Source organism: Ceratotherium simum, chromosome 10, assembly GCF_057802395.1.
Source record: "Ceratotherium simum simum isolate JZ-2026a chromosome 10, ASM5780239v1, whole genome shotgun sequence".
Taxonomy (NCBI): domain Eukaryota; kingdom Metazoa; phylum Chordata; class Mammalia; order Perissodactyla; family Rhinocerotidae; genus Ceratotherium; species Ceratotherium simum.
In genome coordinates, this window is record NC_141909.1 from 31386419 (window position 1) to 31402710 (window position 16292).

Genomic DNA, 16292 nt, shown 5'->3' on the forward strand with positions numbered 1-16292 from the left:
TAATCTGATTTCTTTCACACATTTCATGGTGGCTCTTCCTAAGTGTACCACTGTCCTTAATTATTACTGTCAGGTTCTTCTCACCTTATTCTCAGCAGATGACTTGCTTCCTATTTCACAGGCTAAGAGAGGTTTTTGGGAACTTCTTTAGCCTCCTAATCACCCATCTTCAAATGTCCTTATCTCCTCCTCTTGGGACCCTCCTCCTTCCCTTCATCCTTTTCTCTCCAGTGTCCTTAACTGTACTTCTCTACTAGCCTCTTTCTTCAACTTAAAACAAACAGGCTCATCTTTTCCAGGTAAGCCCCTCCAGGTAGAGGTCATGGTCTCTAATTATGATTTCTTATACTTAATTAGAGGAGGTTGAGGAAAATATATTAAGTTTAGGATATGAAGCTGTAGGACTTATGTAGTATACTTTTGGTAAGAATTGCATTCTGTGTGTGAGTGAGTCACGTTATACTATGGTAATTGCCCAGCTTAAGTTCAGTACTGGGAAGAAAAATATAAACCCAGAGAAATCGTTCACACAGGTATGCAGATTTTGAACAGTAAACTATAGTTTAAGATACTGCACAATCAAGAACAACCAATTCTTAGATTGTTTTAAAACATCAGGATAAATGAGTATTAAGGAAATAAATATCAGGCATTCTTAAGACAACATTTTTTTAGTGTGATTAACAGAGTCAAAAGGGGATCTTTCAAAGAAAATTAAAATAAAATCAGATAGCCCAGCTGATAAATATTGAATTTTCCATCAAGTACTGACTCATCAGGAAACAGGGTATAGTGATGAAGAACATGGGTAGTGGAGTCAAACTGCGTGGGTTCAAACACTCACCATTAAAAATATTAGCTGTGAGGGGCTGGCCTGGTGGTGTACTGTTTAAGTTCGTACTCTCTGCTTTGGTGGCCGGGGGTTTGCAGGTTCAGATCCCAGGCATGGACCTACACACTGCTCATCAACCCATGCTGTGGGGGCATCCCATATACAAAGTAGGAAAAGATTGGCACAGATGTTAGCTCAGGGCTAACCTTCCTCAAGCAAAAAAAAGAGGAAGATTGGCAACAGATGTTAGCTCAGGGCCAATCTTCCTCACCAAAACAAAAAAAAATTAACTGTGTGATGCTAGGAAAGTTATTTGAGCTCCCTGTGCCTCAGTTTTTTCACCTATGAAATGGGGATAACATCTACCTCATAGAGTTGTGGTGAGGATTCGGTGAGTTAATAAATTTAAAATGCGTACGCGCTTAATAAATGATAGCTATAGTTACAAGTATCAGGTTAGGTGCAAACAAGGAAATGTGCAGATGCAAATGAATTTGAGCTACTTTTCAAGGAATTCTTCCATTTATTAAGGAATATTTTGTATCCAAGGGAATGAAACTTCTCGACGGTCAGTGAGATCATGTGATGAACGAGAGAGGAAGAAGGAAGGAGATGCCTTTACGCAGAGGCAGTCAGAGTGCTCTGGGCTGGGGCATGTGTGGGGAGGGAAACTTTCAGGGGATGTTTGTGGCAGGCATTTTTGCATGACATGAAGGACTGACACAGAAGAGATGAGGCCTTTAGGGTTTGAGGTGATGGGAATTTGAGGGCAAGTGAGAAATGTTGGCATTTTTCTTTTCCTTTTCACCACTTCTGTGCCTCTGCTCCAGGTGCCACTGTTTCATGTCAGTTCCTTCCTTCTCTTTGTTGTTCCTCTCTTGCTCCTCCCAAATGTGTGGCTATCACTTTCCTTTTCACCTGAGGTTTCTTTCTCCTACTCTTTTCTCTCACGTAATTAAGATAGTTTTTGCTTGTTGTTGAAGTATCATTTTGACACAATTTCATTTTTTCCCATTTTGAATTTTAAAAGTTAAATTGAATTTGACTATTATGTAGACCTTGCTTGTGAGGTTTTTTTATTTTTTGTTTTTTGTGGGTCAATAATAATTGATAAAAAGGACTTTCTTAACCCCACCTAAATGCTTCTATATTAAGTTTTTACCTAAAACAGTTTTTCCCCAGCTCAAATTGTCTTTCACTATCTAATTTCCAGATCCTCTAAAGCGTTTCAAATTTTATAGCTACATAATTTTTTAATAATAATATTTAGGATTCATACTTCCCATTCAGTTTTATTTGATGCTAGTAATGCCGCATATTTTGTTAGAAGATGTAGACTTACATAGACTCATTTATTTACTTAATTCAGTAAATTCTTTTTCAGTTTATAGCAAGCGTTATATTAGGCCCTTAGAACAAAATGATGAGACATAATCCCTGCCCTCCAGAAAGTTACATCTCGTAGGGATAGCAGGCATGTCGAATATAGTGGGACACGGTGAAGTAAGGATGTGGACTGACTGCGGGTGCACTTGCAGGCAGAGGAAACAGCATCATTATAAAGTACGAGTGCTCTGTTTTGGCTGGAGTGGAGTGGCTGAATAGGGCAAGAGATGGAGGGCAGGAGCTGGATCATGAAGGGCCTTAAATGTCATGCAGCCGTTTTCAGATTTTGTCTTGTGAATTGGAAATATTGAAGATTTTAAAAGAGTTTGATCAGACTTGTATTTTAATAAAGTTACTTGGGTGCTGGTAAGGCAAGTCCACTAGAGGGTGGTGAGATTAGAGCAGAGGGGCTAGTTAGGTGGTTTTTACAGTTGTCTAGAAAGTATTAATGAGGGGTGGAATGGGCCAGCCCCATGGCTTAGCAGTTAAGTGCTCGCGCTCCGCTACTGGTGGCCCGGGTTCGGATCCCAGGCGCGCGCTGACGCACTGCTTCTCCGGCCATGCTGAGGCTGTGTCCCACATACAGCAACTAGAAGGATGTGCAACTATGACATACAACTATCTCCTGGGGCTTTGGGGAAAAAAAAAGGAGGAGGATTCGCAATAGATGTTAGCTCAGAGCCAGTCTTCCTCAGCAAAAAGAGGAGGATTAGCATGGATGTTAGCTCAGGGCTGATCTCCCTCACAAAAAAATAAATAAATAAATGAGGGGTGGAATTAGGGTAGTGGCAGTGTTTGGCATACAAAAAATGTTAAGGAAGCAGAATTGACGGTTGGTAATGAATTGGGTATGAAGACTGAAGGAGAAGATGGACTCTAAACATACTTTCCAAGTTTCTCAATGGTGATGCCATTTACTGAGAGAGGGAGGACTAGAGGAGAAACAGTGCTTTGTTGGAATGGTGCTGAAGTTTCAGTTCTGGCCGTACAGAGTGGAAGGTAGCTGTGAGGTGTCCAGTGTGTACTATGTAGGGCTGAAGTTCAAAAGAAAGGTTAAAATTAGATTTGGGAGCTAGAAATTAGATTTGGGAGTTATCACTGTATGGTGGCAGAAGTTGAAACAAAATTCTCTTAGAAATGGGATGGGAGATGGGATCAAGAACATTGTTTAAAAATTCAATTAGCTTTGAAAAGTTGTAAGAACACTTTTTCCTCTGAATGTGAAGAGAAGGGAAGAAGATGGTAGTATCTGTTGTAGATAAATTTGTTATGTTTAGAGGATGGGAACTTAGACCTTTCACACCCAAATCTTCTGACATGCAGAATTCTTCTTCCTCCCCTTCTTCCCCTTCCTCATCCTCTGCTGCCTTTGCTGCTGTTGCCTCTTCCTCCTTCCTTCCTCTTGCTCCCCTCTAGATTTTTATTTTTTATTATTTGTAAATGTCTCTACCAAATATTTACTTTATATAAAAAGTTGTAAAAGACAGTATACTTCACTCTATAGTAATATATAAATCTACTTTTGGTTTCCTCTTGAGCTTTTTTAAGTGTATTCTGGAAGTATTAGAACTGATTCTAGAACTTTTGAATAGAACAAGATATAATTTCTAATGGCAAAGGGTGAATTATTGTTAAATATAAATGTGATGTAACTAAACTCTATGTTTACACTTGTTAGTGAAATAATAGAGTCACTTTTGGAAATATATCTGAGGAGAGCCAAGTAAAACCTCGAAAGACTCATTGTTTTGGCCAAGTATGTTTTTACCTCGCTTTTCCCAGCAGTGGCCTTGGACTCGCTGTGTCAGGTAGTTATTTGTGTTCCTTCAAGTGGAATAGAGAGTCTTCAGGATTTAATTATTTGAAAGCAACAGCAAAGGTAAAGTTCAGTAAATTTACAGAAGACTGTTTTCTGAGGAGAAGTGGAAGAGCCTGTGTTGGGTAGTCAGTTACGGCTTGTTAGTGAAAGTGCTCAAGGCTAGAGTGTTATCTTATTACTGTGATGAGCTATTCTATTTAAAAGTCACATTTATTAATTTAGTTTGCTAATTATAAAGGCAGTACATATTCATTGTAGATAATTTGAAAAACACAGAACATTTTTATAAAGAGGAAATAGAAATTAAAAATTGGAAATCATTTCTAAAATTCTTTTAACCAAAAAATACCCACTATAAACATTTTCATATACACACATTAAGAATATATTTATTTCTGCACAAGTGAAATCACACTGTATCTGCAGTACTATAGTTTTTCTCTTCCTTCCTGATATTGAGGGAGGAGGAAGTATAGTGTGTTCTCAGTGACTATAAGATAGGCTTTATAGTGTAAAGTGCAATTTCCAAGTTCATACATATGGTAAAACACTGTCAGCGAAAATCTCTCAGAAAAAAAAATTTATTTCACAACCTGTTTTGTTCCTCTGCTCAGTAATGAATATGATTGGAAAACTTGAGGTTGATTTTTATTTTGTCATATGTTGTCTATATATATCACTATTCTAGAAATGAATTAGTTTTCCTCCTTATTAAAAAAAATCTACAGTGAACTAAGATACAGATGATTAGTGAGAATCCACATTGGTTAACCTAGACAGATGGGTAATTCTCTGTCCTGATCATGATGACTAACGTCTTGTGGGTACATCTTACCAAATCAGCTTGCCCTGTTCCTAGGCAGCCTTCCTGATTTCCCTATTGTCATACATTTGTTATTATACCTTAAACTTATCAGAGAGACAGCTCAGGAACGTGTTCAGTAAGTAGCTTTACTTTCTTTGCAAGGTTCAATACTTTCTCTATTACTATAGGAATTTTACAACAAACAAACCAACCCTAGCCAAAAATATCATCTGTGAGGAATCTTCTTTGAATTATAAAACGTCACGATTGGTAGTAGTAAAGACTCTTGAAGACTGTTAGGATATAATAGTCTCCCCATTGGCCTGAGAATAGAACCCCATGTTTTGTGCTTAGATCTTTGACTTCAGTTTTGTTTCCTGTAAGTACATATGCAGATGGAAATCTTGGACAGCATTGCAGGTTTTATTTTCTAGTCTATTGCAAGAAAAGAAACTATGTCAAATGGAAAATTTTCACTGCTTAGTGCATTTAATCAATTGAAACTATACAAGCAGTTCTGTAATCTTAGCTATAATTAAGTCTGCTAGGATTTTAGGTAACTTCGCTAAAGACAATCCTACTAGTTATTTTGACTTCTCAGTTATATCCATATTCCTCAGAAGCTTTGCAGATGATAATCATAACTGCAACTGACTTGCCTTCTATTGATTTGACCCTTGTCTGGAAAATATATTTCAGAATTGCAGTGGTTTTTAGCACAGAACTGAAAAAGTAATTAAATATTTATTGTCTGCCTATCATATGCCAGGCACTGGGCTAGTCATGGAAGATATTAAGCTAGTTAAGACATACTCCTTGTCCACAAGAAGACCACAGTTTAGTTGGAAAAACAGAAACAAAAACAGTCAATTACACTATAACATAATAAATGCTATAACAGAGGTCTGGACTGGATAAGAATTATATACAAAGCTCATTTACCCTGTTAGATTATAAACTCTGAGAGAACAGAGTCTAGTATATCTCCTGTAGCAAGTTGCACAAAATAAATACTTAAGAAATATTTATGTAGTATATAAATGAATGTGCAAATCTCAGCAGAGAGAATATTCTTCCACTGTTACATCCAATAGAATTAATGCTTTGATGCTTTTCTACTAATTACTCGTTTTAACTTTTTCCGTTACTTACTTGTCCAAGTAATTTAACACCTCCTGAAAAGATCTCATATGTCTGCTTCTCAAACTGTTGGCATTGCCTGAGAGATGGAATTTCATTGTCTATTGTTCTCTCAGTCCTCTGAAGGTATCTCCCTATACCAGTTCATCACATTTGCTCTCTCAATCTTTAGTTACAGATTTGTCTATCTTTTGCTACATACTGAGTCAGATTTTTCTTTGTCCTGAAGAGGAATGGTAAGATAATTAAAGTAAAAGTAGCCATGGAGGCCGGCCCGGTGGCGCAAGTGGTTAAGTGCGCGGGCTCTGCTGCGGCGGCCCGGGGTTCGCCAGTTCAGATCCTGGGTGTGCACTCACGCACTGCCTGTCAGGCCATGCTGTGGCGGCGTCCCATATAAAGTGGAGGAAGATGGGCATGGATGTTAGCCCAGGGCCAGTCTTCCTCAGCAAGAAGAGGAGGATTGGCGGATGTTAGCTCAGGGCTGATCTTCCTCACCAAAAAAAAAAAAAAAAAGTAGCCATGATCTTTTAGGTAGGCAGTTATTAATTCTTTTTGTGATAAATTCTACAAGAATAAGGGCACCATCTATAAATAATAATATGGTGATTGTACCATTTTAGGAAAGGCTAAGATGAGAAGCTCCTTTTTAATCTTTTCACCATATGTGCTATATTGACTTTTTTTCTGATCATAAGTAACAATTAACATGACTTAACAGAAGAGTGCTTATTTTTACTCGAGTACAGCCAAATGAACTTTGTAAATTAATACAGTTTATTTTTTCTGAGTGAATGCAATCTAGTATCTAGTTCAGTGTTATAAACAATTTTCATGATGTTTTATTATGGCTTCATTATACTAAAACTACTTTTTAAACAGTGCCACTATTTTTTAACCTTCCATGTAACTAGATGGTTTTCTAAATCTTGAAATTAAACATACTGGGTTTTGTTTGTTTTTTATGTGTTGATTTTTGGTTTTGCCTTTTAAATATTGCAACATTAATCATTTGCCGTGAAAGTAAGCTGCACCAATTAAACTGCCTGAGAAGTGTTATTAGCTTACATGTTATAAAGTGTAACTTTTTTTTCACCTTGAATAGATCATTGAGGTTGGACTTTGTGAAGTTTTTGAATTGATCAAGGAGACGCGATTTTCTCATCCATCGCTGTGCCTCAGGAGTCTCCAAGCCCTGCTTAATGTGCTTCAGGGTCAGCAGCCAGAAGGCCTCCAGTCAGAGCCACCTGAGGTCCTAGGTAAGAGCTTAGGTGCATTGAGTGAAGCCTGTAGACGTAAAGAGTGTCTCTTATGAAGCATATACAGCAGCCTGTAATGCAGTCTTTGTTTAATTATGTTACTGAAACAGCAGGGATATAAAGTTTAAGTTATTTTGCTATGTTCCACTGAAGTTATGATTTAACAGTTACAGTTCATACACAGACATTTTCTGATTATTGTGATGATGGGGAAAAAGCAAAACATAAATCCTTGGAACCCAGAAATAATCCTCAAGCCTATAGGCACTATTAACTTAAATTGTTCTTATTAAACCTTTGGCCAAAATAGCTAACACTGACTTTTTCTAACTTTACATGTTACTTTGGAGAGTTAGAAAAGTAAGAAAAAAGGGAAATGCTGCCAACTCCAAACAGCACCATTAGTTTCTAAACTGAGAAAGCATTTCTTTTGTATTTGTCATAAATAAAAATCTATTTTTGTTATAGATAAAGTTTCTGAATTAGTAGCAACTTCCATTAAGTAAAAATGTTTGCTTTTTGTAAAGTATATTTGAATTTTATGAACACCTGCCTTTTGTGCCAGTGACCTAGGCTCACTACATGATCCTGTAAGCAAGATAAGAGCTCCTAAGGAAGAGAAATAAGCACAATTGTGAAATTGGCTAATTGCTTTTCTCTGCTGCCCACCATGGGCCTTCAAAGAGTCTGGAGTTTTCTAAATCTCAAGCATTAGCTTGTATCAGAGTCCTGTGGGCCCTACCTGTGAAGTTTCTGATTCGGTAATTTGGAGTGGGGCCCAGGAATTTGCATTTGGAATAAGTTTCAGGGCGACGCTGATGCTGCCGGTCTGGGGAAGAGGTTGATCTTTTTTCTCTACTTGACTATTTGGATTTTGTCAGATCCACATGTGAGAACCTCATTAGATGTCAGATTGTTTTTTTGGCCATGTATGGTGATTAGTTTTTGTGTTTGATTTTTGTTGTTGTTGTTGTTTTGTTTTAGTGAGGAAGGGGAGTGCTGGCCATCAGAACAAGCTGAGGATTTTTTAAAACAACACCCTCTCCCCCACTGCATGTTATTAAATGTTACTACAAGAGGCAGGCACCTTGTTGGTTGTTGCTACTGGTAGCACCAGTGATCATGTTACTATTGTGATGCACTACTTGGCTTCATGGCTTTTTACTGAAGATTTATGTAATTAATTAGTTAATTTTATTTAAGAATATTTTGCTAGTCATTCTTAGCTCTGGTTTGTCAATTAAAAAATAATTGAAATATTTAAAATATCCACTAAAACCTATATGTCCTATTTCTTACTTTGAAAAACATGCTAAATCATTTCTGCCCTCCTAGATCTTCTACCATTCTGTCTTCTATCAGTTGTTATGTACTTTCTTCTGTATCGTCTGTATATAAATACTACCTTTCATTTATTCTTTTCAAAATAGATCTTGTTCTTAATACTGGTTTTTCAAATTATAATGTGTGCTTTATCTTAATCATCTTTTTTCTGTCAAAACTTTCACCTGATTAGTTTGTTTGTTTTTGTTGTTAACGGTTTCAAATGCTGCTGTACTGTTTTTGGTCTCTCTCTTCGATCCTTTCATTGCTTGCTTCTGATCTCTTTACTGATTTGACTTATTTTTCTGTTGAGGGGTCTACCATCACTTCATATTTTTTATTTTGTTTAATTAGCTCAAAGATGTAAATAATTTGGTTCTTTAAAACTAAATTTCTGTTGAAATCTGTCTCTGCTTTTTTCCTTTGATCTGATATCATAATCACATTACTTACACTTGTTTCCACTTTGGTTTTTTGATGTTATTCATGAAAATATATGTATATATGTATTACTTTTACTCTCAGAGTAGCTTGACGATTATTATACACCAAGCTTCTTCTCTTTGCAAATGGATTTTGATTTATAAATTGTCTAGTTAAAATCATTCCCTTATATCTGTCTTTCTGTTCAACTTAAGGTTCGATTATATGTTCTCAGGTCTTCACTTAAATGTAATAGCACCTCCTATGTTGTGTGCTAACAGCATATAATTCAGGGGTGATCAATACAGACATTGTTGCTGTTATCATGGGACTTAGTATCAGACAGTGGGACACATGTATGATTGCAAATGTGGATAAATGGTGTGGGGGAAAGTAGAGGGAATTCTGAAAGTCTGTAACAAGCTTCCCTGAAGATGTGACATTTGAGATTTGAAGGATGAGTAGGAAGGAGTTAACTAAATTTCTAGGCAGAAAGGACAACATTCAGTAAGGATCTGAGACAGGAAGGAGAATGACTGAAAAATGACTGTATGGCTAGAAGGTGGAGAGTGAAAAGAGGGAGGGCTTTGCCATATGTGAGGAAAGAGGCAGGGCCCAGATCCTGTGGGGCTTTATAGGCCATGTACAAGGAGCTTGGTTATTATTGTTCTAGGAGGAGTGGAAAGTCACTCTCTCTCTCCTTATGCTTAAAAAAATTTTTATATTTTGTGGCACTTATACTGTTTTCTTCCACTTGAATCTAACATTTTTTTTCTTTTTTTTAAACTTTTTCGATGGCAGAAATATTCTTTGTCTTATTTGCCAATCTACTACCCCAACCTAGAATAGTTCCTGATGTACAGGAAGAATTCAGTAAATATTTGCTGAATAATTAAAAGAAATAGGCAAAAGGATAATGATGCTAAGAAGAATGGACAAACAGAAGAAGAAATGAAAGGATGGAGGGAAGGAAGGATAGTTGGAGGGAAGGGCAGAGGGAAGGTTAGATGGAAAAAAGGAAAGACTGAAGGATGTATGAACAAGTGAAGAAAGGGAGGGAGAATGGAACGAAGGAAGAGGAGCAGGAAGGAATTAACAAAGGAGTGAACGGATTTTAAGTAGAAAACCAGATTTTTGGTTTAAAAATTCTCTGTGGCTATAGGGGGCAAAAGTGAATGGTAGGAGTTAATTTATGAACACTTTTTAGTAGTCCAATTAAGAGATGGTGATAGCATGGATTGGGAAGATGGTGATGCGATAGATAAAGTGGAAGAATTCGTTAGGAAGCAAAATTGACAGAACTTAATTAGTGATTAGATACGGACGATGAGGAGTAGGTGGAGGAACCCTAGGTTTCTGTGAGTTAAATAAACCACAGATGATGGCCTTTTAGTTTTCAAAGAATTGCAATACATTAATTCTCTTTCTCTTGCTCTCCTCCTTCCTTCCCCTTTACCTCTCCCTTTCTGCATCTTTCCCAGTTTTCCTGTCTCTCTTTTTCTGACTCTGTTTCTTTCCTTCTCTCTCTGACTGAAGATTTTCAAATCCATCTTCCCTTCTACAGAAGAAATACCCAGAAGTCTGTTGATTCACTCCTGGGTGATGTTGTTCAAGGAATTTTGTGTGAAGCCGTCTGATGGTCATAGAACATTCATGTGTTATTTTACTATTTTTGCCACTAAATGGCTTTATGATTTAGGGACAATCGTTGAACCTCCCTGAGTCTCAATTTCATTATCCATTAAAGGAGGAGACTATCTGTCCTGTTGACTTGGAGGTTTTCCTAGGATATAAAATGAATTACAGACATACTCCCTCCATAAGTTTGAACTGCTGTTATGTTAGCGATAAAGCCAATTTTTTATTAAAACAAAGTATAGCATATGTTTTATGTATTCTGTTGTTGTTTTGCAAATAAATACCTAATTTTCTGGACACTTAACATTTTAAGAAGCCCATATTCTTCACAATCTAAAGAGTATAATAAGTGCAATAAGTAGTCTGTTACCTGATAGGATATTTCTTGAATTTGTGAATGCCTTAAGGCGAGTTTCTTTTAAATGACTTTGGATAGATTCCATTTCTTCATTTACAAAAATAAGGAGTTGCACTAAGTGTCCTCTAAGGTTCTTTTTATATAAATATTCTAACTTTTGGGGAAAAAAGGTACTAGAAAGGAATTAATAATGCAAAGTGTTCTACCTGCCTTAAATATTTTTTTTATAATGAGGCAAGGTATAAATAAATAAATACACACATGAAATGTTCTGTATGTCGAATGAATGTAATTGAGTTTTATTTTATCCACAGAATCTCTCTTCCAGCTCCTTTTGGAAATCACTGTTCGAAGTACTGGAATGAATGACAGCACAGGACAGTCTCTGACAGCACTTTCCTGTGCTTGCCTCTTTAGTCTGGTGGCTTCTTGGGGAGAAACAGGAAGGACACTTCAGGCCATCTCTGCTATCCTCACCAACAATGGCAGCCATGCTTGCCAAACTATTCAGGTATTTCACATTTATAGCTGCTTAGAAAGTTATAAGATGCCAAGTTGCAGTTTCACCTCAGTTTCTGTCAGTAGGAATTCCCTGCTTTTTCTCCCTCAGTGTAGTGGTTTGATCTGTCCAAGGTTAATATATAAATAATCTGCAGTATTTGAGCTAAGCTATGTGTGTGTTTAACTCATTAATAGCATTAATGGTAATAAAATGAAATTTGGCAAAACCTTAAACCTTTAAGCTGGTCTTTGTGTCAGCCCCACAGCCTCCTCTTTTCTTTGCATTATCTTGCTCTCTGCCCTCCCCTGTCTCCCATCTTGCCCTGAATTTTCAAATATGGAATTCCTTCATAGTTTCTAAACATCTTTTCTCTGTTGAAAGAAAAGGATGTATCATTCTACTATATTTTTGGTTGATTATAGTTTTTCCTGAATTGATTTGTTTCTGAGCTACTTCAGCTTTGCAGATAACATTTTAAGCTTTTAATATCCAATTGTGCAATAAGCTCTTCATCATTGTTAGTGGTGGGAAATATAATCCTCCTCGTAGGCAACTTGATTTAATTCTTTTGGACTGTTCTGGAAATTGAGTAAGAAGTTATGGTTTTAAGTCTCTGTTATGTGCTCTTCCCTGACCCCTTTGACAACCTCCAGAACAGATGGAAGGGCTGCCTCAATCCTGTTATTAGCAGGCGAAAGACAGCAAAGGGAGTATGTGCGTCATTTTCCGTGACTTATTCAGCGATATTGAACTCTTCTTGTCAAACATGGACAGTCCTCTTATTCTAGATTTCTATTCTTATTCTAGTCCTTCTTTCTGCCCTGCCTGAAATCTTCTTTTCTTTTTTTTGATCATTAATTATTTTGAAGTTCCTCTAATGCAGTGGTATTCAAACTGTTCTGCCCTGTGCTTTGAGGGTTCCCCAAAATTTTAATTTAAATATATGCTTGAAATATACAAATACTTCTTAAATTTTAATAAAATAACATGAACACTCAGATGCCATATACCAAATTTTAATAGTGACCAGAAACACATGAGCTTATTAGGCATGCATATGATGTATTTTTGTGAAGACTTATCCCAGATCATATGAGGTGAGATCTAAACAATGAGTTGAAATTAATCAGTCCAGAAGGAAGAGGTGTTAGTGTTAGGGTATGGAGGAAGAATGTTCTTGGTATCCATATGTTAAGGCATGGAGGTAAGAGTAAGAGTGGAATATCGAAGGCTGAAACAAGTTTAGTGTAGTTATAGTGTAGAGAGCTGTCAAATAACGGAGACAGAACTTGAATGCATATCTGTCTGACTGCGGTGTTATACTCAAGCAGTAGGCTGCACAAAACTACAAAAATTCTCCTGAATCCACTTCAGAGCTGAGGTTCTCTGTAGACCTGCTCCATCACTACATCCCCAACTCCAGCCCAAACACCATATTAAAGCCTATTATCTTAACACAGCTTACAGTATTCTTCATGATTTGGCCCCATACCACCTACCAACTTCATTTCATAAAACTCTCTTGGCCAGGTTAAGGGTGGATTTCATAAAACTCTCTTGGCCAGGTTAAGGGTGGAGGGAAAGTCTTCCCTGAAAACGTGTAGTTCTAATATCTCAAACTCTTTGGGGATCCAAATGCATATTACCTGTCTTGTTCCAAAAAGCTTAAGTTGAGAGTTTAAAGTAGGTTGGGATGGTAGTACCGTGAGGGGTCTTGACGAAGGAGACTAAAATCCTTTCTGGAGTGATGAGCTCCACACTTCAGAGGCTTCCCACAGATAAAACACTACTGCATCTGAGCTCACAAACAAAAAGCACCTGAAAAGGGCACCATCATTGAGAGTTAGTAGGAATCAATATAGGAGAATCAATCCTGCCAAGTCATTATATATAGGAATTATTTGATACAGAACATAAAATGTATGTGTGTATGTATATATATATATATTTAAGATGGTTAAAGTAATAAAAGAAAGTGTCAAAAGTATGATTAAGGAATAAGAATATAAAAAGTAATCAGATCAGAAAATGAACCAAATTGAACTCCTGGAAATGAAAAAACCAAATAATTACAATTAACCAGTTAACCAGTGGATAATATAGTTGAGGATAGAAATAGTGAACTGAAAGATGAAGACTTATTCAGAATGCAGCACATAGAGACAAAGAGAGAAAATATGGAAGAAAATAAGAAACGGATAGAGTATGAAAAAGTCTTACGTATCAGTACAATATGAGTTTCACAAGGCAAAAATAGTTTTGTGGAGAGGTAATACTTGACATAATGGCTAAGATTTCCCAGAATTGGTGAATGACATGGAATCCTCAGATTAAGGAAGTCTGGTTTCTCTGGGTCCTGCCACTGTTTTGGGGAGAGAAAATCAATAGGAGAGAAAAAGTTGTATATCTGAGACTTCTTATTCTAGCACTGGGTTTTCTTAAAACTTGAGTGCCTTGTTAGAAAGCATGAAAGAAAGAGAGCCATATTGAAGACACTTCTTAATTTCTGCTTCCTCCCCAGTCTCCACTAAGGTTATAATAAAGAAATTTTTTTAAGTATAAACTTTTAAGAATGGGACACATTTTTGAAAGATAGAAATTGGGCAAAGCTTAGACTTAATTTCCTCAAGAGGCTAATGTCCTTAGAAAGTAAGTTGATTTTCACCTAAAACTCCAGATAGGATTGGAATTGGAAATAATAGGTACCTGGAGAGTGGTGGTGAGGGGAATAGTTAAAAATTGATTGGAAATCTGTATAATGAAAAGGTAACGAACCCCAGAGCGCTTCCTCTACCCTTCTGAACCCCGGCAACTGTCCTTTTCTCATACCTCTAAGAGTTAGGTTTGCTGTCTAAAGAAATTGAGCTAGAGAGGCCAGGGGAAACCAGGCACAATTGAGAATGGGATTGAGGAGCCAGACTGAAAGGGAAATTAAGTGAAAGTCTCCATATTGATGATGAAAGGCTTATTATAGCTTCTCTGAAAAAGACTGGCAGATTTTTCTTTGGAGAAAGAGTGAAAAAAGACCCATAAATGCAGACATTGGGGCGGGTCCTCCAATGAAACTGGTAAACTTAGTATAATCATTCTGAGGTGAGCTCACCAACGTCAATCCCTATCTACTGACACCGAGCTTCCTATCAGTTTTTTAGTAGCTTACTCTTAAAAAATAGGTGTACAGCCAAGTATCACTAGGCTAACGTGAAAGACAGAGGTCCCTCAAATCCATAATAATAATAATAATAATAAAAGAAACTTTGGATAAAAAAGAATATAGAGAACAGAAGAAACTCTAAGAAAACGGTAATTAATATTTTGAAGAGGGATAAGAGAAAGTTGTTTACATTAAACAGCAGTATTCTATTTTTTAAAAAAACTCAAGAACAAGAAAGAATTTTTATAAGTTAAAAATAAGATAGCAGCAATAAAAAAAATCAGAACAGAAGATCAGGTTGAAGAGGTCCCCAGAAAACAGAAAAAAGAGAGAGAGAAAATAGGTGATATCAAATAAAAATTAGAGGATTCATCCAGGAAATCCAATATCTAATAGGCATTCAAGCAGAATGGAGGAAATTACCTGAGAAATCTTATAAGAAGAATTCCTGTACCCCACAGATACATATTTTCAGACTGACAGAACACACACTGAGTGCTCAACATAATAAATGAAAAAAGACTCACACCAAGGTATCACTTTCCAAATCAGAACACTGATAATAAAGAGACAATAAAGCTTCCAGAGAGCAAAGACAGGTTATGAACCAAAGATCAAGCAGAATGGCATTGGATTTCTCAGAAAGTCATGTTCGCTTTGCCTAGCTCAACCATCAGTCATGTCTGAGGGAAGATAAAGATGCTTTCAAACATGCAAGGTATGGAACCATTTTAACTTCTATGCCTGCCCCTGTCTTTAGTCTAGATTTGAGCAGGGCTTTATGAGGGGTGTTGCCAAGGGAAAAAAATAGAAATGACGTGTTTAACTTTATTGAGAGAAGTATGGGGAACACTTAGGGATAGATATAGAGAAAACTTAGCAAACACAAAAATGGGGCAATTGTTGACTCAACGAAAAAAGAAAAATTATACAAGGAGGGAAATGTAATATGTTATACAATTTGGCTTACTTCTGAAACCATGGTTACACAGTCATAGTAAAATGACCTCTGAATACTGGTTTAACCAGAAATTATTATATAGCTGCATTTTGAGGATTTGAGAAGGGAGGAGCAGCATCATTTTTCGTAATAGACACTGACAGAAAGTATCTTAAACAAAAAAAACATTAAAAATGGAAACTTTGGCATATTGTATAGAAATGTGGATATCAATTATAGATAAAACAGCTGAAGTTTTGTGTAGCTGCTTTTAGGGAGAGAATTTATAGTATTCAATTATATATATATATAAAAGTTTTATAAAAATAAAAGTTATATATTTTAGCTGAGTCAGAGGGCTTAGAACTAGAAGGGGAAGAGAATATCTGTGAACAGTAGATCATTTATGCCTTTGAAAGCTCTACACTCTATAGAGCAGTGCTGTCCAATAGAAATATAATGTAATCTACATACATAGTTAAAATTTTTCTATTAGCCACATTAAAAAGGTGAAAAGAAACAGGTGAGGTTAATTTTAATAATGTATTTTACTCAACTCAATATATCCAAAAAAATAATTTCAACATGTAATCAGTATAAAATTATTAAGATTCCATATTCTTATGTTTATATGAAATCTTCAAAATCCAGTTTATACTGTACATCTAAAGTACATCTCAAGTCACACTAACCACATTTCAAGAACTCAGTAGTCA

General features: G+C 36.4%; 1 protein-coding gene across 13 annotated transcripts in view; it reads left to right on the forward strand.

The window, feature by feature from the left end:
* Positions 1–16292, forward strand: part of MYCBP2 (MYC binding protein 2) — a 256295-nt gene that overhangs the window by 36353 nt on the left and 203650 nt on the right. For all 13 annotated transcript variants that reach the window (XM_087435962.1, XM_087435968.1, XM_087435963.1 and 10 more), the window contains exons 4-5: positions 7085–7238; positions 11295–11491. In XM_087435962.1, the coding sequence (XP_087292088.1) occupies positions 7085–7238; positions 11295–11491 (351 nt within the window). The remainder of the gene's footprint in view (positions 1–7084; positions 7239–11294; positions 11492–16292) is intronic.